Source organism: Mycteria americana, chromosome 16 (assembly GCF_035582795.1).
Source record: "Mycteria americana isolate JAX WOST 10 ecotype Jacksonville Zoo and Gardens chromosome 16, USCA_MyAme_1.0, whole genome shotgun sequence".
NCBI classification, from domain to species: domain Eukaryota; kingdom Metazoa; phylum Chordata; class Aves; order Ciconiiformes; family Ciconiidae; genus Mycteria; species Mycteria americana.
The window spans coordinates 4,147,070-4,172,848 of record NC_134380.1 but is presented as its reverse complement, the minus strand read 5'-3'; the positions used below and the strand labels follow the sequence as shown (position 1 = coordinate 4,172,848).

The following is a 25,779-nucleotide window of genomic DNA, read 5'->3' as shown; positions in this document are numbered from 1 at the left end:
ACTTTTGGAAAAGCTAGGAAGTTACAATGGCAATCATAATGAGCCTGAACAACTACATAAAACTAGTGCTTTAATCACTACAAATAACACTAATTTCATAAGAAATTAGCTATCTAAAAGCTAGGCCTCTACTCTCACTTAGGATGATGCAAGTCACTTTCTGAAGCTATTTATCTTTGTTAGTTATTGAGAAAACCTCCAAATGCTTCAGATAACATCAGACTTAGTGGATAAAGTTTGATTACTCTACATAAGGTATTAAGGATCAGACTGTGACTGCCTTTTAGCAGTAGTTTTCTGCAGTACATTTGCAAAATGAGTCATACTTGGCATGTGCAATTGCATCTGGCATGTAAGCTTGCTAAATGTGTCTGGTATAGTATCCAGTAATTAATAGGTTAATGCTCAATGCAGTATTTCAATCTCAGACTAAAGCATACTGGAATATGTGCAATTGTAACCTTGACAGAAGCAAAATAGTATCATGGCCTGCAACACTGCCAAAACAAACGTTATGTAAAGGTCAGCTGGAAAGAACGTCAAGATCCAGTTAATTAGAACCACGCTGTCAGTGCTAGCATACAGGGGAATGAAGGTTGTTCCTTACTGAAGAAGAGGTAAGCTTTGGTTCTTTGGCAGAAAAGTGGCAAAAACCCCACCAATATTATTTTTCTCTTACTCTTTTTATCACCTCTGCAGTGACATCCTCAAATTATCAAATTATTGTTTGCTGAACAGGATGTGAAGTCCTGAATGAGTCACCTATAGAAGGAGGTGGCAAATGTAACCCAAAGCTAGAGAGGTGTTCTATCTTAATACCAATCTCCATTTTGGTTTGGCACAAAAAAAGCTAGAAAACAAGACAAAACTAAAAAAACCCAACACCTAAGATGGTGAGACACTGCTACAAAAACAACATAGTCTATTTTTTTCGTAACATCTCAAAAATCTACCAGACAAGCTGCCATCTCTTCCCTTGGAACTTATTCTCATAATTTTGCAGACAGAAAAGTGCAATGGTTGCTAGTAACTTAGTGGAATTCACAAAGTGCTCTGCAACGTACTAATGAAAGAGAACATTTTCATAAACCCCCCGAAGTCATGTGCACACTGCACTGCATGACCAAGATAACTCAATACATTTAATGGACAGTTCTGTCCTCTTTGAGTGAAGTAACTGATTAGAGACACATAGCATTTAATCTTTCTTCATACAGTTCACCCACTGCCACATATGACGGCAATGAAAGAGGGATGGCATTGGAATAGCAAGCAGGAAATTCAGGTTCAATTCTTGTGTTGTATATTTACTGTAATAGTGTCTCCTATGTCTATTCAGTAATTTCAACTATGGGTATACAAATTTCTTCTTCTTTTTTTTTTTTTTTAATATGTGTGTGGTCTGAGGGCCACAACATTAATCAAGTTTATATATATATTTGTCATTTTGTCTTCCCATCCATATTTTTAAGAAAAGAAAACACATTCGGTAATAAAATGAATGTTCTGTGGCTCTTTATAAGGAACAGCCTTTTGACTTTAGCCCTAAAGCCGTTATCTAACAAAAAGTTATTACACAAGAGAAAATGCTATAAAAGTAAGGTATTTAAACTCTCTGACAAATCTCTCCTGAGAAGTATCTGCCATTGCCAAATATAAGTAACCTCCGCATTTTCAATTGATTGTAAATTGAATCAGATAGTCACATACAATAGTTTCTACTCACCTGTTCACCCTGCATCCCACCCCTATTTTTAAACAATCAAGCTTTTCAAAAGGGAGTTACAGTACAACTACTCCTCATAATACAAACTAGGCTGATCAGCATCTGATAGGCACCTGTGCAGTATCCACTTAGGAACTGGGCAAATATTATACATGTATGAATAATCCTGGACAAGGCAGTTTAGTATTATACCTACTTAATAAAGAGTTATTCTACTCACCTTGTGTACCTGGCTACTACATGGTTAGTTACACAGTAGCAGGCCATGAACAGCTATATAGTGTGTCTAACCTACTACTATGCTTAGTCAACAGCAAGCAGGAACATGGGTGCATATGTTGCACTACATACACACCGTACGCTCTAAATAAAGTAATACAGCATTTTAAAAGAAGAAATACATTATGCAGAATATTGAGAATTTCCCCAATTTATATTAATCAAGTAGTACTCTGGGGACAAAATAGCTTATGAGAATTTTGCTACATTATGTTAGAAGCAGCAGGGAGGCATACAAAGGAGAAGAACGTGGTTTTGTACGGATGTCACCTGTTCTTACTAGCTCACCTTTTTCCGATTAGCTGGTGACAAGCTTCTGTAGAGCTTCTTGCCTTGCTTGCCAGCATTCCAAATGGTGAATGATGTCCAGGAGCTCAGGACTCTCTCTTCAAGAAACCTGACTCGGTGATTCCAGATGGTTCCCCTGGAGAGTTAGAAAAAGGGTGGATTTTGACCCCTAAACTTTTAGCATTATTATATACCTATATGCATATGTACATACTCACATACACATAAATCTGACCAAACTGACTCATACAGGAGACAAAAAATCACACCAAAACATTATGCTAGAAATTTCTGAGGAAAATGTAAACTGTTGCTAGAAAAAAAAGAAATTCTGTGGCAGTTCTCAGACAAAAATCATTAGGATAGATTTGAAGCTGTAGCTAAACCACTATTATTTTCAAGAACCCTAACAGAAGATCACAAGAAGATGAAAAACTGTGGCTATGGTAATCAAATTCAATACCGACAATTCCAACTGCCCACCAATACAGTGTTTGCCCATACCTGTACTCACCATATGATCTGCTCTATAACACTGCAGAGCATAGGGGCAAACTATCTCCTAAATCCAAGATGACCTCTTCATGTTCCATCTGCCCACGCTTTCATTCTCCTTTGTCAATATGAAGTTGAAATCTCACAAATTCAGTACTCCAATCGACCCAAATATACAGCCCAATACTACAATGGAAGTCCATTTACATTTTGGTATTCAGCTCATCTTCAACAAGTCAGTTTTCAAAGCTCTGAATCAGAGGACACCCATACAGCAACAAATAATCACTGAACTGCAAAGTCACACGCAACACAAACTGTTACACACCGGCTGTTACACACCATTCACACTTGTGAATGTGCACACACACACTTTAGACCAAATAAGAGTGATCTAATTTTAAAGGTTCCAAAGTATTATTCCGCAGTGATATGAATGTGACTGTGCCTTTATTTGAAGACGACTTTCATAAGAAATAGCATTTCTAGAAACACGGAGCAGTGGAAATTATTTTTCTTTTTTTTCTTTTTTTTTTTTTTTTGGAAGAAGTGGTATGCCTTATAAAACTTCTTAAAAGATGCTTTAGAAAAAAAGCAAGCTGGCAAATGTCTGTGTCCAATTACACCTTTATGTCTTCATATTTGTAATAAGTTCCACAATATAATTTAAGCCAGGCAGTTGAGGTAAACAACTGTGAGACTAATACCAAATGATGAAGCATATGGCTTTGGAACCAGTAACAAGGGAACACCTAACATCTTTAAATACTGAAGACCCATTGAGATCTTCAGCAAGTTCAAGACAGGTTCTTGGAAAGAGAAGACAACTTCAAGGAATGCATTTTGTTCATGGACCATTCCTCCCAACTGTCAAATTCACTTTGACAACTACAACTTTTTTTTTTGTGTGTGTGTGTGTGTGTACATGTGCACGTACACACATTTCCTATCACTTTCAATCAGATATGCTTTTAAAACAGCAATTCCCACCCTATAATGTAATACTTAAGACTACATAATTTACAATGGTTTAAACAAAACTGCCTGCTGTTAAGAACATCTGGTTTATGTCCAGGGTTCATTTAATATTCATTAACTAGGAACCTATCTCATATTTAATATGTTAACAGTTTTCTAGATACAATAAATTGATTTCCTCAATTTATGGCTTGACAGACAAATCTTCCTAATCTACATCTCTTGAACAAGGCACCTTGAGTTGAAAATTTCCTTCATAGGAAATTCTGATAAACACCTAATTGTCTTTCCTTTCTGAAAGCATTTCTTCAAATAGTTTTTTTTCCATTTGCTTTATCATGACAGAACACAATACACTTTATAACAACTTGTTCTACAATTTATAATACATCTTGTGATCCAAGAAATTAGACGCTGAAATTAGTTAAAGCATTAACAGAAAAAAACCCTAGCAATTTGCCTGTGAGATCCTAAAGCTGCCTATGGTTTTCTTTGTCTGGAGAAGCACTTATTTTTTCCTACCAATATACCTTCTTCACAATTCAAGTTTAAGCCCCACAGTCGTCTGACTATATCAAGTTGGTATGGAATTTAAACACCAAAATACTCAAAGAATATGTTATTTCTTGTGCTTCAAATAAGGCTTCTGATTCATGAGTCAGTAGAGGTTATTGCAGACCAGCAAGCTACTTCTGGTCTGCAAGTGCAGCTTGCCATTTTATAGAAAAATCAAAATCCATTCAAGCTTCCTTGATGCTAAGGATCTAAACTGTCCAGGTGGGTAGAGTGTCAGGAACAGGAGCTGCTACAGCTATGCTGTTGTGAGTCATTCTCATCAATGAATCAGACTGCTCCATCTCCTAGTTGCAGTTCTGATTATCCATAATCCTGTATGCATTACACCAATTCTGGTTCTCTTATAAAACTGTAAATACATGAGTATGATCACTAGACATGTCTGATGATCTGGCATTACAGTAACATCTGACTTCTATGAAACATTTTCAAATTTTTCCTTTTTGTAACAGGTTATCAAAGGTCACAAAGCCAAATTTATTGTTCCAAATTATTCTTATGAAGTATACCTCTGAGATACAAGTATTTGAGGTCATTGAGGTTAATAGGTAACCTAATTTGTTCCCAAAAGTTTGTTAGCAAACTTTTCTAATATTTTACTGACAGGAATTTTGTGTTGTTCCTTCACATCCCTGAGTTATGGTTTGAAGAACATGAAACCCTCATAGCACTAAGACATATGGATTCTTGCTGGGATTATTCATTAGCTCCAGAGAGCCCACTTCACTTCAGCGTGCAATTTTTCAGCACAGCCAAATCCTGCTTAGCACTTCATCATTGATTGTGGTGTGAATAACTTGGAAAGAACTTCAAACACAAACAAATGTACCCAAGAAGAACAGTTACTCCATATAAAATTTCCGCACTGTTTTGAAGACTATGGCCATGCACCAGCACTTCAACTAATGGAGAGAAAAAAAAAATATCTTGGATTTGATTGCAAATCTCTTCTAATGCAACCACAAGCTGCATTCCTGCTGCAAAGCTTTAGCTGCTGCTGGCATCCTTTGACACTTGCCTGTTTCCATGTTCATTAGAGTATACTATATTCCCAGAAGAAAAGTTAAAGGAAAAAAATATGAAGGTCAAGTATTTTTCCAGCATCACTTTACTGGAAATTTTAGAGCTTCTACTAGCTTCTAAAAAGGAAGATTATTGCTTTACACGCAAATGGAAAGGTTTTAAAACTGATTTTACTTTGAAATGTGACTTCATAAGGATAACACTGTATTACATTCCAGGGGTACTTCAGAATCTGTTCTATTGACTTGAGTGACAAAGGCAAGCTTCTTTTCCACTTGAGTTTGCAAAGTTAAGAAAGCTAAGGAAAAAACAGGCAACCTTACAAGGCATAAAAAAATTATCAACTAACTTCTTGGTGTAGGGCAAACACTGGGAATCTACATCCAGGCACACAGAAAATGCTTCTATTAGTCATGGAAATGTCCTGGTACATTTAGTATTGGTTGCTTCCAGACAGCATGCATTTGCCGTCTAGGTGATGGATGCCTATGTTCCACAGAAGTCCCTATAGAGGTAAAATTCAAACAGACCAAATCTCATTGTTGGTAATCACCCACAAAGATTTCAGACTGAAGCAGATTTACTGACCCAATCTTATCTATGAATGTTACACTGAGAAATGCAAGTGCAGAAAGTATTTAAGGGAATTGCACTCAGAAATAAAAAGATATGAAACTCATTAAACTCCAAATTAATTGGAACACTGTTCAAATACAAGAATATTGTCAGACAGTGTCATTTAAACACCAATAAATGGCTTTCTTAAATACCTATTTTGGGTTGTGAAAATGAAGCCAATATACTCAGCACTTGTGATTTTTTGCTTGCATCACTATGAGGCATTCTCATTAAAATGCTCACAGAAAAGTATTTAAAAATCACATCCCCATATTGTACGTGCCCTTTTTAATGAAAATTTTAAGTTATATAGAACACTTTGCAGTCTTGAGTTAACCTTGGAATACTTTTAACAGTGCAAGCTGAGATCATCGGATAAAAACAGAATTGAGGGGAGAATTTGTGACTGAGCTTTAGAGTGACAACCACAGACTTAATCTTTGTGAAAACATGCTCTGCACTAACAATGTATCTCACATGTTGAAGCAAAAGGTAGCTTACAGAGTGTCAGAAGAGAGAGTTTCAGTTACTCCCTTCAGGTTTCCGGTTCACCTAATTTGCCACATTTTTTGATGGTTCCAGAATAGATAACTGGGATTCCTGCCTTGAGGGATCAGGGAATGCCATTTTCCCATCCCTTAAGAGCCAGTGCAGGTGCAACAGATGGAAACCATAGCAACGTGCAAAGGATGATTAAAGAAAATGCCTGAAACGATCTAGAAGTTGTACAAACCACTACTCAGAGATGATTCTCACAGCTATTTTCAGACTTTGCATTATTACATATTCATAGCCACCAGCAAAAACTAGGAGGTATTATCACTCTGCATCATCCCAAATCAAGGCTGCTTTTCCTACCCATGTCAGAAGGGATTAAAGTAAGCAGTTTCCCAGTAGCCTTTAGTATCATTTCCTAGCCCCTATTCGGTTAACCAGATTTTCCCCAGCCAGAAGGTGGGATACAAATTGTTCTGACTGTAGAAGGTGGTTCCCACATCTTAATACTCCTCCTTGACCCAAATTCTTGAAGTACATTATTTTCCCCATTTCTTTCATTTTGTTGTCACTTCTTTACTTTACAAAAGAAATGTAAGAAGTACACATTTTTCTACTTGGAAAATCATTCTAGAGGCTTACATAATTTTCCTAAGATCTCACTTGCCATGGCCCCTCAATACTCATCAGTTATGTCGTCTGGAAGGAAGAAGAGGAGCCAAAGTTCTGCAGGAGTGAAATGAGGGTATTCATGCAGCGGGTGAGAATGACTACGAAGTGTGTTCCTCAGTCCCAAGTAGTTATTACCATACCATCCACCCAAGTAATATAACAATGGAGCTCTGTTAAAATGTGTGGTGACCTACTGACTGAACACAGGAGTCAAGAAACATCTGCTCTACTCCTATTTTGAAATGAAAGATAATGTGACAATAAAAGCTATATGATTTAATGTCTGAGCTCAGTTAAACCTCGCCATATTGTTTGACTGCCTTTCCCCTCCTTCCCCCAGTGAGGCTACATAAGTGAATGAACAGAGCAGACAGATGTACAAGTACTTGAGAAATGCACAAATACAAGCCCAATATCCTAAACAGTACTGGAATTTTAGGCATTGATTACCATTCACAGTAACACTATAAATCTGACCTTTTCTATATACGTTGGTCCCGCACCCTACTCAGGTAACACCAGACAGGAAGAGGAGCTATTCAAGCAAACGGCCTCTTCCAGTGTTTTTTTTATTCATGGCAGGATAATAGAGTTTTATATATAGGTGAATCTCACCTGATAGATGATCCAGAGATGGAAGAACAGAGAACTTTTTAATCACAGTGAGAGCTGAAAGAACAGATTCTTTTCAGCTAGTTTTGCACGCAGAATTCAAGGTCCTTACAATCCACAGGAAATTCAGAAATGAATCCCATTTGAACCTTGACCATACTGGTGAATAAACTGATTTTTTTGGTCGTTGTTGTTCTGTTGAACTTCATGTGAACTTATTAATTGCTGGACCATATCGTCCCACTGAGTTATTACATTTACACTGTTAATAGGTTCTATTAATGTCTGAGTTCATCTTCAGGTCATGGGTCATTAACTGAGGCATGGTTTGCATTGTGGCCTATTTTTCATGAAAGGCTTATTAAGAAAGACAGAGACTATCAATGTTAATGCCATTTACTTTTCAAGAATCTAATGAGGTCATTAGTTTCCATGTTTAATTGAAGTGCCAAATGCAAGCATGGAAGATAAAAACGCAGTTGACCTCATCTTTATTTCAGTTGTACAGGAATATGTTACGCTATTCCTCTCTCCTGCCTATTTTTGGATGCACATGTTTTTGCAGGAAATGAAGCAGGCATTCCTGCGCTCATCAGTGATACGAGACCCATGCCTCAGAGTACCTTTAAAACAACCAAATGTGTGTTTCAGACTAAATGCCTGTTCCCCTTCACTTAGATGACACTGGAAGCTTCTAGTGCCTGAAACCAGATGGTTTCAATAGATTACGTAATTTTGGTTATTTCTGCAGAACAAGCTCTTACAATATTATACTCATTCTGAATACACAGCATATGAAATTACTGTAAGCCTTGTAAGTATGCTTCACATTTTCTGCATAAAAGGGAATTGCCTGAATCTCAGAAGGAAGGTACGAACCTTATTTTCTGCACATATTAAATTTCTCTTGACCAAAAGCTTGTAAATTGCTACAAAGATTAGCTACCTGCCCCAACTGCCAGTCTTCATGAGCAACACTACCTAAAGACATGTGTAATGTTTTATTGCTCGTCTTGTTCCAAGCTGACTTTTATCTTGCAATGAGGTACATTGTTTTATATACAGTTCCTTTTTCTCCCTTTTGGCAAGATAAAAATCTATGAGTTTTACAATGTTTTTATTATACACCAAGCTTTCTTACTACAGCACTTCTCACTATAAAGCCAGTTCTGATATTGTATCAAATCAGTGTAATGTAGCTATGTAGCACAACGTACACACAGCCCTAGGATACGAGCTGTAATGTGAGATAAAATGATTTAGATCTAAGAGATACAATACGTTGGATTTGTGTTGTAAATTCCTGGCTAAAGAGAAGTCTCTCAAAACTTCTATTGCTCATTCACATTTAGCAGGTATCCATCATAGACTTTAGATGAAATTACAATGAGAACGTTTATATTTCTGTATGCACCTAATGAAATCTAAATATAGACTGTACTTCGTTCAGATTATGTCATACCCCCAAAACATTTAATAACGTAGTCTGATGCCTCCAGGGTAAGGGAGAATGCAAATAAGACTTTCTTTCCTGCTTCACAGATACTTTCACCTCTCAATATTTGTTCCAGAAGGATACTAATCATAGGAAATGACCTAGAAATCATTAGTGTTTACAATTATACATACTAAATAAAAAGAACTAAATGTCGCTTGCCAAGTAGTTTTATATATATTTTAGGAAGTCTGAAAATGCAAAATCAGGCATTTTTTTTACCCTGAACAGTAATGAAAGACACTCATATAAACTGAAATCAGCCCATAATAGGCTACAGGCGACTGTTGTCTTTGCTGAAAAGATTGAATTACGCACTTTTGTATAAATAAGTCCTATTAACTAGCTCCAAACTATTTTTTAAGGCTGAAACTAGTATAAACTGTTAAAAAAAAAAAAAAAAAAATCAACTTTCCTACAAGCATAATTCTGATCTCAGACAAGATATTAATCTGGTTGGTGAATTACTACTTCCTAATCCAGGTCTAGGCTAACTCTGAAAATTCAAAGACAACATAGGCCAATGGTGAAAGGCAAAATGCCACAGAAAACTCCTCAAACAAAACACACCATAAAAAAAAAAAAAAAACAAACCACAGTTCTAGAAAAGGTAGAACATGTGTTAAATAAGGTGGGGTGACCAAAAGGCAAACTAGGAAAGACCCAATTTAAATTGTAAATTTAAAGCTTTGTGATGAGTCCATTAAACTCTTTTTGCTCAATGCACACCTCAGTCTTTAGAAACAAATGCTGGCCAACCCTTCACAACTTGGGCAACAAACAGGGGAACAAGCCAATAAGAAGAGATATTACACAACCTCATATTTGAAAGGTCACAGAAAATATTATTAACAGTAGTACCAGCAAAAGCCAACAGGAAGAATGGCTAGCCTGACTTCTTAGAATGAGACAAGAAAGGCGCCAATTTGGACATGCAAACTGCACATCTGAAACAGCTTACAGTATTTCCACATTCTCACAGTATGTTGTAATTCAGGGTGCTTGTGCCACACAACCTTGTAGATCTGAATAAGCAACAGCTTGCAGTAAATTCAAAACAAACTCATTTCCAAGAATAAGATGTTTTCCCACAGATACAAGCAACAGGCTTCCAAGAGTTCTAGCATCCCATGATGCACGGCTGAAAAGTTTGTAACTAACTGCCAAAATGATCACACACTAAAGGAGAAAAAAACCCCTTACATTTAAACACCAATCAAAAGGAAAATAATTTACCTCGTATTTGTTTGCAAAATCCAAAGAATATCTTCTATTTGCTTGGAATGACTGTTTCAGTGTTAAATGATTTTACATACACATGCATACATAGATATATGTATTTATAGAGATCTGTAGTGACACTAACCATGAGCATGATATTTATGCTAGCATACTATAGTATTTATGGTAATACAATAATATAGTGATATACAACTAAAATGCACATAAAAATGTTTAGTTTTACTAGTCAGTTCTACAAAGCCATACAAATAGGACTGACTGAGAAGTGTATTTATATCATTAATCAGTAAGAAAACAGTTTACTTAATTACAACTGTGATTCTGGTGTGGGACTCCTAACCCACACCTGTCTGTCCTAAAGGACAGTAAAACTTGAATAATTTTTCGTTAACGTCAATGCATAAGAGAAAGAAACGACTTTGGCTCAGCTTGCAGGAATTCTCATCACGAAGAATGCCTTTGATGGGTAAAATGAGCACGTAGAGGAACCAGCAATCGACAATTTTAACATTTTCTTTAAGGGTCGACCAGCACTGTAAAAGCAGTAGGCAACAGCTTACAAGGAATCACCTGAGAGAATTACTCCTAAATGTCCTCAGGTATTTTTCAAACCTCATTATCTGATTTAGATTGTTTAGACCCTTTAAAATAGGAAAATAATATATGTAAATGCAGCACATTATCAGATGAAAGGTTTAGTTGTTTTTTTTTGTTTTTCCAAAAGAAGGTTTTTGTTGGTATTACAGGTTTCTGTTTACTTTTTAAAAATTGAGACAGTTCATTTTGAAATTAAGCTTTAAAATTAAAAAAATATTTTTTATATTATGGTTCACATGGCAAAAAATATGAGAATCAAAACCTCACATATTAAAAATCCTAATTAAAAATCCCAATAAAATTTCACCACTAGGATATATTTCAAACACGTTCTTGCAATCGTGTTCAAAGTATTGAAAAAGTTACCACTTCACTGCTTGCTTTTGCCATGTTCAGCAGATGAGATACATAATCATGCAAAGTATTCTTAACCTGCTTTGAGGGTAAGAAACTCAGAGGCTTTAAATAATCAGAGAGGTTATTCAGGCAGATTACGAGATCTCACGTGATCAGTTAGTTACAGTCTCAGCTGAAGGGATGGTAAGTGGAAGTTGAGCAAAACAGTACTGCTGTAATGCAGTCCCCAAAATGCTTCATTGCTCTTACAATAACTATTGTGAAATTATTTCAAGAACTGTTGCAAAGACAAAACAATTTCTTAGAATATTTCACAGAATCACAGAATCACAGAATCATATAGGTTGGAAAAGACCTTTAAGATCATCGAGTCCAACCATAAACCTAACACTGCCAAAAACCATCACTACACCATGTCTCTAAGTACCTCATCCAAACGTCCTTTAAATACCTCCAGGGATGGCGACTCAACCACTTCCCTGGGCAGTCTGTTCCAATGCTTGATAACCCTCTCGGTGAAGAAAAATTTCCTAATATCCAGTCTAAACCTCCCCTGGCGCAACTTGAGGCCATTTCCTCTTGTCCTATCACTTGTTACCTGGGAGAAGAGACCGACCCCCACCTCTCTACAACCTCCTTTCAGGTAGTTGTAGAGAGCGATGAGGTCTCCCCTCAGCCTCCTTTTCTCCAGGCTAAACAGTCCCAGCTCCCTCAGCCGCTCCTCATAAGACTTCTGCTCCAGACCCTTCACCAGTTTCGTTGCCCTTCTCTGTACGCGCTCCAGTACCTCAATATCCCTCTTGTAGTGGGGGGCCCAAAACTGAACACAGTATTCGAGGTGCGGCCTCACCAGTGCCGAGTACAGGGGCACAATCACTTCCCTAGTCCTGCTGGCCACGCTATTTTTGATACAGGCCAGGATGCCATTGGCCTTCTTGGCCGCCTGGGCACACTGCTGGCTCATATTCAGGCGGCTGTCAACCAACACCCCCAGGTCCTTCTCTGCCAGGCAGCTTTCCAGCCACTCTTCCCCAAGCCTGTAGCGTTGCATGGGGTTGCTGTGGCCCAAGTGCAGGACCTTGCACTTGGCCTTGTTAAACCTCATACAATTCACCCCAGCCCATCGATCCAGCCTGTCCAGGTCCCTCTGCAGAGCCTGCCTACCCTCCAGCAGATCAACACTCCCACACAACTTGGTGTCGTCTGCAAACTTACTGAGAGTGCACTCGATCCCTTCGTCCAGATCATTGATAAAGATGTTAAACAGAACTGGCCCCAACACCGAGCCCTGGGGAACACCGCTTGTGACCGGCCGCCAACCGGAGTAAACTCCATTCACCACCACTCTTTGGGCCCGGCCGTCCAGCCAGTTCTTTACCCAGCGAAGAGTACACCCGTCCAAGCCATGAGCAGCCAGTTTCTCCAGGAGAATGCCGTGGGAAACCGTGTCAAAGGCTTTACTGAAGTCTAGATAGACAACATCCACAGACTTCCCCTCATCCACTAGGCGGGTCACCTTATCATAGAAGGAGATCAGGTTGGTCAAGCAGGACCTGCCTTTCCTGAACCCATGCTGGCTGGGCCTGATCCCCTGGTTATTCTCTACATGCCGTGTGATAGCACTCAGGATGATCTGCTCCATCAGCTTCCCCGGCACCGAGGTCAGGCTGACAGGCCTGTAGTTCCCTGGGTCCTCCTTCCGGCCCTTCTTGAAGATGGGTGTCACATTCGCTAATCTCCAGTCAGCAGGGACTTCCCCAGTTAGCCAGGACTGCTGGTAAATGATGGAAAGGGGCTTGGTGAGCACATCTGCCAGCTCCTTCAACACTCTCGGGTGGATCTCATCAGGCCCCATAGACTTGTGAGTGTCTAAGTGGTGCAGCAGGTCACTCACCATTTCCCCCTGGATAATGGGGGCTCCAGTCTGGTCCCCATCCCTATCTTCCAACTCCAGGGGCTGGGTACCCATAGAACATTCGGCCCTGCTAATAAAGACTGAGGCAAAGAAGGCATTAAGTACCTCAGCCTTTTCCTCATCCTTGGTCACTGTGTTTCCTCCCACATCTACTAGGGGCTGGAGATTCTCCTTAGCTCTCCTTTTGCTGCTAATGTATTTGAAGAAGTGTTTTTTGTTGTCTTTTATAGCAGCAGCCAGACTGAGCTCTAGCTCAGCTTTGGCCCTTCTAGTTTTCTCCCTGCACAGCCTCGCTACACCCCTGTAGTCCTCCTGAGTTGCCCGCCCCTTCCTCCAGAGGTCATAGACTCTCCTCTTTCTCCTCAGTTCGAGCCAGAGCTCTCTAGTCAGCCAGGCCGGTCTTCTTCCCCGCCGGCTCGTCTTTCGGCACCTGGGGACAGCCCGCTCTTGTGCCTTTAGGACTTCCTCCTTAAAGAATGTCCAGCCTTCCTGGACCCCTTTGCCCATAAGAGCTGCCTCCCAGGGGACTCTGTCGACCAGTCTCCTAAACAGGCTGAAGTCCGCCCTCCGGAAGTCTAAGGTGGCAGTTTTGCCGACCCCCCTCGCCGCTTCTCCACGTATCAAAAACTCTATCATTTCATGATCGCTCTGCCCAAGACAGCCTCCAACCATCACATCACTCACCAGTCCTTCTCTGTTGGTGAACAAGAGGTCCAGCGGGGCACCTTCCCTCGTTGGCTCACTCACCAGCTGCGTCAGGAAGTTATCTGCCACACGCTCCAGGAACCTCCTGGACTGTTTCCTCTCTGCTGTATTGTATTTCCAGCAGACATCCGGCAGGTTGAAGTCCCCCACAAGAACAAGGGCTAGCGATCGTGAGGCTTCTCCCAGCTGCTTATAGAATAGTTCATCTGTCTCCTCATCCTGGCTGGGGGGTCTGTAACAGACTCCCACCACAATATCTGCCTTGTTGGCCTTCCCCCTGATTCTGACCCACAGACACTCCACCCTATCATCACCATCATTGAGCTCTAAACTATCCAGACTCTCCCTGACGTATAGGGCTACCCCACCACCTCTCCTGCCTCGCCTATCCCTCCTGAAGAGTTTATAGCCATCCATCGCTGCACTCCAGTTGTGCGAGTCATCCCACCATGTTTCTGTGATGGCCACCATATCATAGTTTTCCTGATGTACAATGGCTTCCAACTCCTCCTGCTTGTTGCCCATGCTGCGTGCATTGGTGTAGAGGCACTTCAGCTGGGGTGTCGTCCGTGCCTCCTTCATAGAAGAACACCCCTTGCGTGCTTTGAGGCATTTCACTGGTGTTTCCCTCTTGGCTCCCGTTGCCTCAGTATCCCCTGGCTCAACTCCGCTCGACTTCGGCTGTGCCCAAGCGTACCCCGTGCATCTCGAGGACTCAGGCCGACTGTCCTCGCTGTCAGCCGCTCCCTCCAACCATGGCACGTTGCCCCTCAGCTTCTCTCGGGCAAGCCTGATATTATCCCCCTCCCCCTTCGAGTCTAGTTTAAAGCTCTGTCAATGAGCCCTGCAAGTTCCTGTGCAAAGATTCTCTTTCCCCTTTGAGAAAGATGAATCCCATCGGATGCCAGCAAACCCGGTGCGGCGTAGGCCATTCCGTTGTCAAAAAAACCAAATCCGTGGCGATGACACCAGCCACGGAGCCATGCATTAATAGATTGGGCATCTCTGTTCCTTCTGGTGTCACTGCCCACCACTGGAAGGAGAGAAGAGAAAATAACCTGCGCTCCTGAGTTTCTTACTAGCCGTCCCAAGGCCCTCAAGTCTCTTTTGATCACCCTAGGACTTCGCGTTGCAGTATCATCGCCCCCCACATGGAAGAGCAGTAGGGGGTAATAGTCTGAGGGCCGTACCAGACTAGGGAGTACCCTCGTGACATCCTTCACGCGGGCTCCAGGGAGGCAGCAGACTTCCCTAAGAGGAGGATCTGGCCGGCATATCGGACCCTCGGTTCCCTTCAGAAAGGAGTCACCCACAACTATAACCCTTCTTTTCTTCCTCGTGGAGGTGGTGGTAAGACGAGAGGTACGTTCTTCTGACCTGGGCGACACCTCTGGTGTAGATAGACTGTCGTCCCCATTTGTCAAATGTTAAAATGCCCCCACACCATTCCTGCCTCACTAAATCATTAACGCAGGTACACCAGTAGTCTATGGGCAACAGTATCCAAACCAGAGATTTCAATTCATCATTTCAATTCCAGCATTACAGAATGTTACTCAAAAGCAAAGCATAGCAAGAACGAACAGAACACCATCAAAAGAGGATACTACCAACATATTACGTTATGCTTGCTTTTTAGCCTTTAAAAAACCAAACCAAACCGAAAAAACCCAACCAACAACAACAAAAAACCAACACACATTTAAACACAACTAGGTAATTATTTTGCTGTGTGATGTCTTGAAGAGATTAAAGCATCTTTGCTGCCAATTAAGCGAATTTTTAAGTTCTAGCAAAAAATTGCAACTTACTCTAGGACGGAATGAGTTGCAGCCTGTGGATGGTAACGGTACAGCAGGAGGCAATGGTTTACTCGAAAGACTTCACCGCCTTTTTGGATATGTTTATAAAAAAACAACAAATCTTCTGGAACACCCTGGAAGAGAAGCAGTTATTTCAAACCAGTAAGTGACCAGTATTCACAGTTACATCTGAAGACACATTTTATTTTTCTGCCAAATGAATAAGGTTTAACATAATTTTATTCATATTCTTTCTGTATGTCTCCATGAAGTTGGTCATTAAATAAACGTATCTGTAGAAAAGATAAAGGTATTAAAAAAGCAAGCAGTACTATTTAAAAATGAAGTACAGCTGACCACAAGGACAGAGGTGGAAAAGTAAACATCATCTCATTTTGACAGAGATATAAAGCTTGGTACAGGCTAGTCCCAAAAGAGAGAAACCCAGCTGCTGAATAGTTCATGAAGCCTGAAGTGCCAAGTAACCAAATAGTTTACTGAAAGGGATCAGTGACTTCAGAAGAGTGTTTTTTCATTTTACTAGAATTACCGTTCTTTCTTAGGTTGCCACATGTATACTGGTCTCTACTTAGAAAAGGTGAATCAGGCCCCACAGTAAGAAACCTTAACAAAAACCTTAATAAAACCAACCTCAGAATGAGGCAACATCTGAAAAAAAACTCCCTTTTTTTTTTTTCTTGCAACTTAATTTCCATGGTACATTCTTCCTAATGGGATTGCAAGCAAAAGTGCTGAAACACTGCAAGAAAAAAATCTCCTCGAATTGTGGATCTATCAGGCTCTAGGAAATATTAGAGATTTCATTATCATATGCAACATTTCCCACCTAAAATCAGAAAATCTTCATGCCAGAGATACACTGTCAGAAGGGCAATCTTATGGCACATAGTATTCAATTACATGTCACAGCATACGAAAGCATAAACCCACCTTTAAAGATACAGCCCTATACTGAAGGTAAAAAAGTAGCATCTATTTACATTTTGCAATGGTGCAACTTCTTGAAATATGGCTAGAACATTCAATTTTTCTATGTTTAAATACAGATTTTCTCTTTCCTCCAACCCAGTGTTTAAAAGGTCACATGATTTTATCAGGCTAAAAGTCTCTGATATATAAAACCAGGTGGTCCAAATAAAATATTTAAGTGTGGCATCAATAAAAAGCTGAAAGATAACATGACAAAGTTGTGAAGGAAAAAGTAAAAGAAGGGAAAGGTATTGAAATACATTTCTTTCTGTAGGTAATATCACATACTTGAGTAACAGGGGCATAAACCTCAACTTTAGGTATTCTATTTCAACACAGAAAAATAGTAAGAGCACAAGTTTACAAAAAAAAAAAAATTTCCCCATTACCACAGCTTCTGAGTTTCTTCCTCAATTAAGAAAATGAGATTCTCTAATTAAAGTGCTGGACACAAAATCCCTTTGTGGTTTCTTCTGGCCTTCTAGTTACAAGAGCAATACAGCTCAGTGCCTGTTTCTCATACCCACCACACTGAGTGTTCATGTCAGACATGGTCTGGACTGAGCAGCTGGGGGGGGAGAAATGAGACAAAAAAAGCTGTGAACCCTGGAAAACAAATCCAAAATACTCAATTGAACATATGTATCTCAGGAGAAATCAGACCTAAATCAAGCTCTGTACTTCGCAGCTCCAGATTTCACTATGTAATAGATTGACTTAAGACACTGAATTGGACCACACTCCCAGATTGTGAAGAAAATGGATTCTGATCTGATAGCTTGCTAAGGGCAGCTTATTTGTAGCTATTGTTTGTCTTTGTAGATATTTGTCTGACTTCTAGTTTAAGAGCTCCAATGCAGAAGAAAACTTTTAGAGAACTTCATACAATTCATGCTTTATATAAACCTACTTTGAAAGCCACAAAAGAAATCTGGGGGAAGTTGGAGTAGCAGACAGCAACTGCAGTCATCGGAATACAAGAAAAACACAAACTCAAATTATTTCCATTTATCTGGTAGCCCTTTTTATCTTTTTCTTATTCCAGACTTTAATGACTGAGACTCAGCAGCAAAGTTTAAACCTTTTCCTCTTTTCCAGTCACACACTAGACTGTGTCGGGCAGGGCACAAATTCTGTACGACATATCAGCTTAGTGCAGCAGTCATATTTTGACTCAGATATATGATTACATCACATACATATCTGCAATTCATTTTCTTTTGGATAAGCATTTACATTATTCAAGATAACTGTTAATACGTATATTAAAAAAAGAGTTACTGCAAAAGTAAGAGGATCTTTCAGAATGCTGTTTGGTTCTGGAGTGCTCTTTTGCTTTACTTTAACTGGCAGAAATATTTTGAAATAAAGTACACTCACCCCTAGGAATGAGCAGGTGCCTTGTATTGCTCAGCAGTGGCCTCTCCCATTACAAAGGAGCAGCACTGCCATGCATTTTTCAAGAGAGGAAAGATGTTGACTGCATTATAGATCCTGCAGGGATGAGACTTCTATGGCTCTTGAGCGTGTAAGTTTGTTGCAATACAAGAGTTTCTTCCCAATTGAGACATATTATTGGATCCAGATGGCACTTTAAACACCAGGAATCTTTGTCAAATAACAACTTTCAAAGAAAAAGCTGTTTAACCACTAAAGGGAGATTTTAATGTATTTTTGGAAAATTAATATCCATAGCTAAAAATATCAATTAACAATCCAGCATTTCAGCAATAGGCTACAACATAAATAGTTTTCAGCATTAAGAAATACAATTAAATTGCACAGTTTACATGTTACTGGACTACATAGAGAATTTTCCACATTATAGGCAAAACCCAACCCTATATGCTGCACCAAGGGATAAACTCATTGGCCTGCCTCACTCAAGGTTGTGCTCATAGCTGCTGATACAGCTCCTAGAGAAAAACACAGCCTGCACCTGCTCTGTTCTAACCAGTGTGCACTAGCCAGATGCAAAATCATCGTTCACTTTAACATATTACTACTAAATAGGTGAAGGATTTGTGTTTACCCAGTACTTTGGGCAGGTATCACTTGCTGTGCTGATGGTTGGCTGTTCAGATGAGGAGATTGTTTTTGTATACACAATGGGATGTCAAGCAGAACCTAACTTGAATTAAAGGAATTCCTTGTTCAGGGACCAAACTAAATATTCCACGATTCTTCTCTTATCTTCTCATTGCTCGCTGTTTCTCACTCCTAGCAGATCACTGTGCATGAAACAGTACTCCACCTACAGTGTCCTCAACATACGTATTTGGCAAGGAGGTGCAAGCCACCTACCACTACAACAAGCAATTCTGGCTACAATTTTTGCAGCTCCACCACCATTAATGGTGAAGAGCATCAGGAGGGATGAAGATACTGATCAGCAATTTTTGGAGGACTTTTCTAATGAAAGAGTGGCCCTCTGTGCCATGCTGTAACTAGTAACACCTGGTGAGAGATTGTGTTGTAGCCCTGGGACAACCAACAGTAACTATATCAGAACTTCAGGCTGACAGAAGTCTTTTTTGTGGTCACTTGGACAGAACTTACCACTACAGGTGTAAACACAATGTAAGAGCTGCCTTTTACTGCTAAACCTAATACAGGAGATTGATTCTGCCACAGAATCAATCTGTCCCAACTTCCTCAGCCATCTCTTTTTCCCTCCATTCAGCCTTCTCTCAATCATCTTTGACATGTATGCTTCCCCTGTCCTCTTCCAGCTGCCAGGCACTCTAGTAGAGGTGGCAGATCCTTGTGAGCAAGACCACTGGGGTTTCAGCCTATGCAGAGCAGTCTAACTAGTGAAAATGGGAAATCTAACACTGAATGTTTTATATGTCAAGAATACATGCATATATAACAAAAAGTGATGACAAACAAGACAAGGCAAGTAAATCTATCCACACGTGAAAAAAACCTTCAAGTTTGGGAAAGGTTAGCCTTTCCTCTTGATCAGAGGCATGAAGGAAAATTGGGCTATAACTTGGTACACTTTAGCAAACCAGACAGCAACATCAGGGTAACTGTTGGACAGAATAAGCCAAATTGCTTTAACTCCTCAGAGGAGCCTAAAATTGGTGAATGGAAAGAATGAATCAAAAAGGAAGTAACTTTTGATTCCATACTAACCTGTTTCTTACAGGACTTTGGAAAGAGTTTGTTTCACTGCTGTTTTTTAAACTAACTCATTTCATACTGCACATTTTAGAACATTGATTAAAAAAGAAAAACATGTCAGTATTAATATTACACTAGAGTTGCATAAAAAGCAGATCCAATCGTGTATATTACAACACCTAAGATTAAACAGGAAAAAAAATTCTAAACTCAGAGTCATTTAGCAACAGAGATGTTGAGTAAAAAAATCAAAGGTTGGTTTTTGTTTTTGTTTTTGTTTTTTAAATACATATGCCAACAGCTGCCCAACAGCATTTCCTCAAAGTCTTGAGCTAAATCTTGGACATACAGAAATAACACATACAGAGGAGGTGGTTGCACAGAAGTGAACACAAAGACACCCTATTTTAAAGGAAGTACTCCTGCCTCAGAATCAAATGCTGTTCTGCCAGGCATTAAACTCTCTTACTCACCAACAAACGCTGTTCAAAGTGTGCTGCTAACAGGGAACAGCTACTAAGCTGCTGGAAGCTAAAACTAAACAAGAAATTGCAGCTCTTCTCCAATTTAAATGAAAAGGTGAAAAAAATTAGGAACTAAAGGGATTTATCAAGAATTATCCATCCTTCAGTCTTTCCCTAAAGACCAGTTTGGTATTAAATGTCTATTGTATTTTTCTTTTGTAATGAACAACTTCTCATTGAAATTACTTATTTCGAGGGGAAATTATCGTTAATTGAAAATACTCCTTAGTTTAACTTCCTTTAGGACAGTCACCAGAGGTATGCAAGCAGACTAACCACAAGCTATTAAATAGCTATTAATAGCTTCTCTTCAGGATTATCCAAGATATTCTTAAGTCTCTCTTTCTGCAGATCTGTCATTTCATTTTTTGCTCCCATCCAAATCATGTCTTTACATCATTTTGCCTTGATTATAAGACCTGAAGCCTGTAACATTTACTTCATTGTTTGGGAAATAACAGGTTAGAGGAAACTCCAAAAGATTGCTTTCATCCAAACATATTGGCAGAGAGAAATTCAGTTAAAAAAAGATGGTGGGGAAGTCAAATGGAAGGGAGGTGGTAAATTCTAAATGATATTTAATAACAGACTAGCAAAAAATGTCATTAGACATGGGGTATGGGGTGAATTTTCAAACAGCTTATAAAGTGTAATTAATCATTGGCTCCACCACTTTTTCTTTCCTTTTTAGATCAAATACTGATCTCTGTTCAGCCTTAACTATACCAAGCCAAAAACATTAGTGCCTGTGTTTTATCCAAATTTTTCCCCAGAGCACCTTGATAGGTTATTTGACAGACTGACCATATTTTAATTCAAGTTCCAAAAAACCAAATTGCTACTTAGCCTTTTACCTTTCAGGCACTATTGTAACTGCTTGCCTTTCTGGAGGGAATGACATTTGTGTGCTCTGGCAGAGAAAAATGGAAAAATGCATTAGTTAGCGCCTAATAGCCTACAAAGTTATCTTAGAGCTTTGCAGCATGTGCTACAGTCTCCTGTGCACAAAAGGATATTTTGACACCTCCTCAATTCGTGGTTTTTGTGACCTTTTATCACAAAAATAGATCAAAACTGAGCTCCAGACACTTTGTTCGGAGCCACAGTTTGTATTCAGAAAGGCCAGTGGCTTATAACATGCTATTCCATCTGGGGCTCATTAAGAATAATTTCCCCCTGTTTACACTTTGAGATTAGTTTAGAATTTTAAGGCTGTCATTCCATTTTTAGTTTTCATACACTTAAAAAGGAAGGTTAAATAGAGAGGTGACAGGAAATTTGGGACCAAGTTGTGGTAAAACTCTAGAGAAAGAAACAAGTGTGGCATATTATAGTTGTGATGTGAAGAATAATACTGCTTGAATAAAGCCAAGACTATACAGTTGGCCACATTTGCATGGAGTGGAGTCTGCAGGTTAGCAATGCTCATTTATACAGTTCTTAATGTACTCAAGATTTCTTAGAGCATTTATCTAAAACAAGCAGCTAGTTGTTTTAGCTCAGTGCCATTACACATAAGTGACTACAACAAAAGGACAACATGCTGAAAGAGACAAATAATGTGCCTCCCCAGTGATCTCCATTTGGACATTAATAGCAAACAAAATCTGTTGTCCACCTGAAGAACACATTTTGGTAGAAGTACAAAAGGTCAGTCAGACAAAATTGCAAAATGTTGGTTTTGTATGCAAATTGAAGTGCAATGTCAAACATACAAGGCAATAACTTTGCTTAGCTAATAACAGACACCACGTCTACCACTGCGCATGACTTTGTAAGTTCCCTGCTTTAACATGATGTAGCTTTGAAATCTGCTTTTCATATTATACAAGACCACATACATTTTTTCCTCAGCATAACTTTTTGTGATGCTTTTGGACACAGTTGTGTCTTTTTAACAACGATGCTAGCTGTTAGAAGACACCAAAAAGTATAGGAGCAAAACCAATCATGCGGATAATGTCACACATTTTCAAGTGTGAGTTCTGAAGGGTTTAGTAAAGTCCTGCCACTTCTTTCAGTAAGGAAGTACTGCACTCTTTATCTGAATCAGTTGGATAACAGAAAGATTATTTCCCTTTAGTTTCCTAAAAAATTAAGTCAGAAATATGGTTCATGTGACTCTCCTCCTAGCAGTGGATATAATTTAAAATGTTACTTTATAGGCTTGTGTGGTTTGGGCTGGGATAAAGTTAATTTTCTTCCTAGTAGCTATGAGGCTATCTTTTGGATTTGTGCTGGAAACACCGTTGATAACCCAGGGCTGTTTTCGTTCCTGCTGAGCAGTGCTCACACACAGTCAAGGCCTTTGCTGCTCTTCACATCACCCCACCAGCGAGGAGGCTGGGGGGGCACAAGAAGTTGGGAGGGGACACAGCTGGGACAGCTGACCCCGTAGGCGTCATGCTCAGCATATAAAGCTGGGGAAGAAGGAGGAAGGGGAGGACGTTCAGAGTGATGGCGTTTGTCTTCCCAAGTAACCGTTAGGCGTGATGGAGCCCTGCTTTCCTGGAGATGGCTGGACACCTGCCTGCCCATGGGAAGGAGTGAAGGAATTCCTTGGTTTGCTTTGCTTGCGTGCGCAGCTTTTGCTTTCCCTATTAAACTGTCTTTACCTCAACCCACGAGTTTTCTCACTTTTACTCTCCTGATTCTCTCCCCCATCCCGCTGTGGGGGGAGTGAGTGAGCGGCTGGGGGGGGCTTAGTTGCCAGCTGGGGTTAAACCACGACAGCTTGTGACCGTTTCTATTGTATTATCTTAAGTCTCAGCATACCATTAGAATTTGCTAAAATCAACTACTTTTAAGTACTTCTGCTTTAATTATCATATATCAGAGGTTGCATAAATAACACCTCTACCATTTCAGTTAATTAGTGCATAAAGTAAACCTGTCAGGTTCTTAGCCACCATTTATGAAGATACTATTTAGGATTTTGCTTGAGCATTGCCACAGTGATTACATAAAAGGAATACATTTCCAACAACTGCAGATCTTGACCAGAAAAAAATATTTATTTCTAAAAACATTTTAGAATAAATTATTTATTCTAAAATAATTTATTTTAGAGTAAATATTTTTTAAAAATCTGTTTCACATAATGCCTGGATGGACTGAGAGATACATGCATACCTACCTGTAGTAAAAAAAAAGATTACATCATAACTTATATATTTATATTCTATCGGTCCACCCATACTATTAACAAAAACATCAAATCACAATTTCTTCCATGGAAGAATTATCTTCCATTTGTTCTAAGCACTGAAATATGAAGAACAGGTGTTTGGATTTAATCCCAAATGAGAAATGCAGCTTTTTGGCATGGAAAAACAGTTTAGCAAACAGAGAAGGCTGAAACGTGGAGATTTGTTGGCCTGTTTCTGTGCTTACTTGCAGCAATGTGACACTTACAGGTTGCACCGTTAAATACTAACCCAAAAATGGAGATGGAAGTGATCAAATTAACATAGTCAGATTATGGGTCAGGTCAGAACATACACACGTGGATAAGATCCTTAAGGGTATTCAGTACTAGTTTATAACAGCTCTATTGATACACAGCGAAAATCTTTCTTTGCCTCAAAGGAATTCTTTTCAAATGAAAATGAATGAGTTAGATCAATGCTAAATACTTTACAGTGCTAAATGCTAAAAGATTTAGGACTTGATTTTTCTGTCCTCTAAACCCACATAGGACAAAGGTTTGACTTTATTGCTTAAATTCATTGCTTTGTTCAGATCTGTCGTCACCATTGTTTGTAGGGTATTTTTTTGAAGGTCCTCTGTATCAGCCAGAGTTTGAGTTTTGACACGTTGGACACTTCACAATAGGGACAAATTTAACTTACCACTGATAATTTTTAAAACTAGAATGACATATCATGCATTGTGGTTGAAAAATCATTAGGATTAAGATTGTCAGCATATTATATCTGAATAACCAGTGGCATAGTCCCTACACAATTATATATATAAAGCAAAACCAAAAAAACCCAAAAAACCAGAACAAAGAGAAAAAAAGGCAAACCAAAACTAAAAGCAAAAAGCACAGAACAATAGTCTCTTTAATTTAACCTCTTGAACTTTATTATTAGGCTTGCTGTTCTATTGTTGTTGTTATGTTTTAGCTTGCTTGCTTTCTTTTTTGAGCTTACTAACAATGCTCAAGAAGTTAAGTCAAACATTCTTCAGAGAATGAAAATATAATGATAAGGAATAATAATAAAAAAGAAATAAAGAGCATGGGTTAGCGAATGTAGATTGTACTGGGAGCCAGGCACCATTCCCAGCTCTTCCACTCACCCGCTATGTAATTAAGGGCAAATCTTTTCACCGCTCTAAACAATTCTGTTCTCTGTCTGCCGTCTCTTTAAATTATAATTTTGTTGGCAGCACAAAGAATAATATTTGTATATCCTCATACATACATATATATGTGTGTGTATGTCTGTATGTATATATACACACTGCATGGCACAGGAGGGCTCCATTTAGAGGCTATTTAAAGAATAATAATAACAATATGTTGTTGTTTAAATAATAAAATAGGAAATACCCTTAGCAGATTTTTTTAGATTACTATTAAATGAAGGCTTTCCAAAAAAAATTCAGAACCACCCAGTCTAGCCCTAAAATCTCACCAAAACCACTGGAAGCAAAACCCCTCAGGTCCAAAACACCCCGAATGGATCCAAATGCATCTGAATTAGATCTATTTGCCAACATATTTCTACTCCTACCACAATAAATACCACCAATAGACATCCCTGGATTTTATTCCATAAACATGCTGATGAGCCTAAAGCAACCAAATTTAACTCATACAGGAAATCTATAAAGAAAAAGAACACCTAACTGTCAGTGGAGGAACACTTCTCAGATAACAGTCGTTTAATTTCTAATCTCTCAGTCCTGATCCTTGAGGAAAAGCTACTTAACATCTTCCAAGGTCAAGCCTGAGAACTAAGATTGACAAGTGGATATGAGACAAGTGGATAAATGAGATTTAATGATAGTAGTTTTATGGCACATTGTGACCTCCCCTCCTCCCTTCTTTCTTCATCTTAGGGACAGAAATCTTTCCCTTTAGGAGAATGTATTACCATCTCTTTGCCATCCTGCACCTTTCTTCCTTCCAATCTCTTTCACCGAATCTACCTTATCTTTCAGAGATGGCTTGTAACAAAACTATGAGCTGACTTCTGTTTAGCTTTCAGATCTGCTGCATCAATTTCAGGGACTGAAGAGGAGCTTGAATG

At 39.2% G+C, this 25,779-nt stretch overlaps 1 protein-coding gene across 9 annotated transcripts in view; it reads right to left on the bottom strand.

Annotated features, from left to right (window-relative positions):
* Positions 1-25,779, bottom strand: part of QTGAL (queuosine-tRNA galactosyltransferase) — a 148,102-nt gene that overhangs the window by 23,703 nt on the left and 98,620 nt on the right. For all 9 annotated transcript variants that reach the window (XR_012778088.1, XR_012778090.1, XM_075518534.1 and 6 more), the window contains exons 8-9: positions 15,885-16,009; positions 2,294-2,429 (exon numbers count right to left, since the gene is read on the bottom strand). Coding sequence is in view for 7 of the 9 variants with exons in the window: in XM_075518534.1 (XP_075374649.1) it covers positions 2,294-2,429; positions 15,885-16,009 (261 nt within the window). In the remaining 2 variants the exon portion in view is untranslated. The remainder of the gene's footprint in view (positions 1-2,293; positions 2,430-15,884; positions 16,010-25,779) is intronic.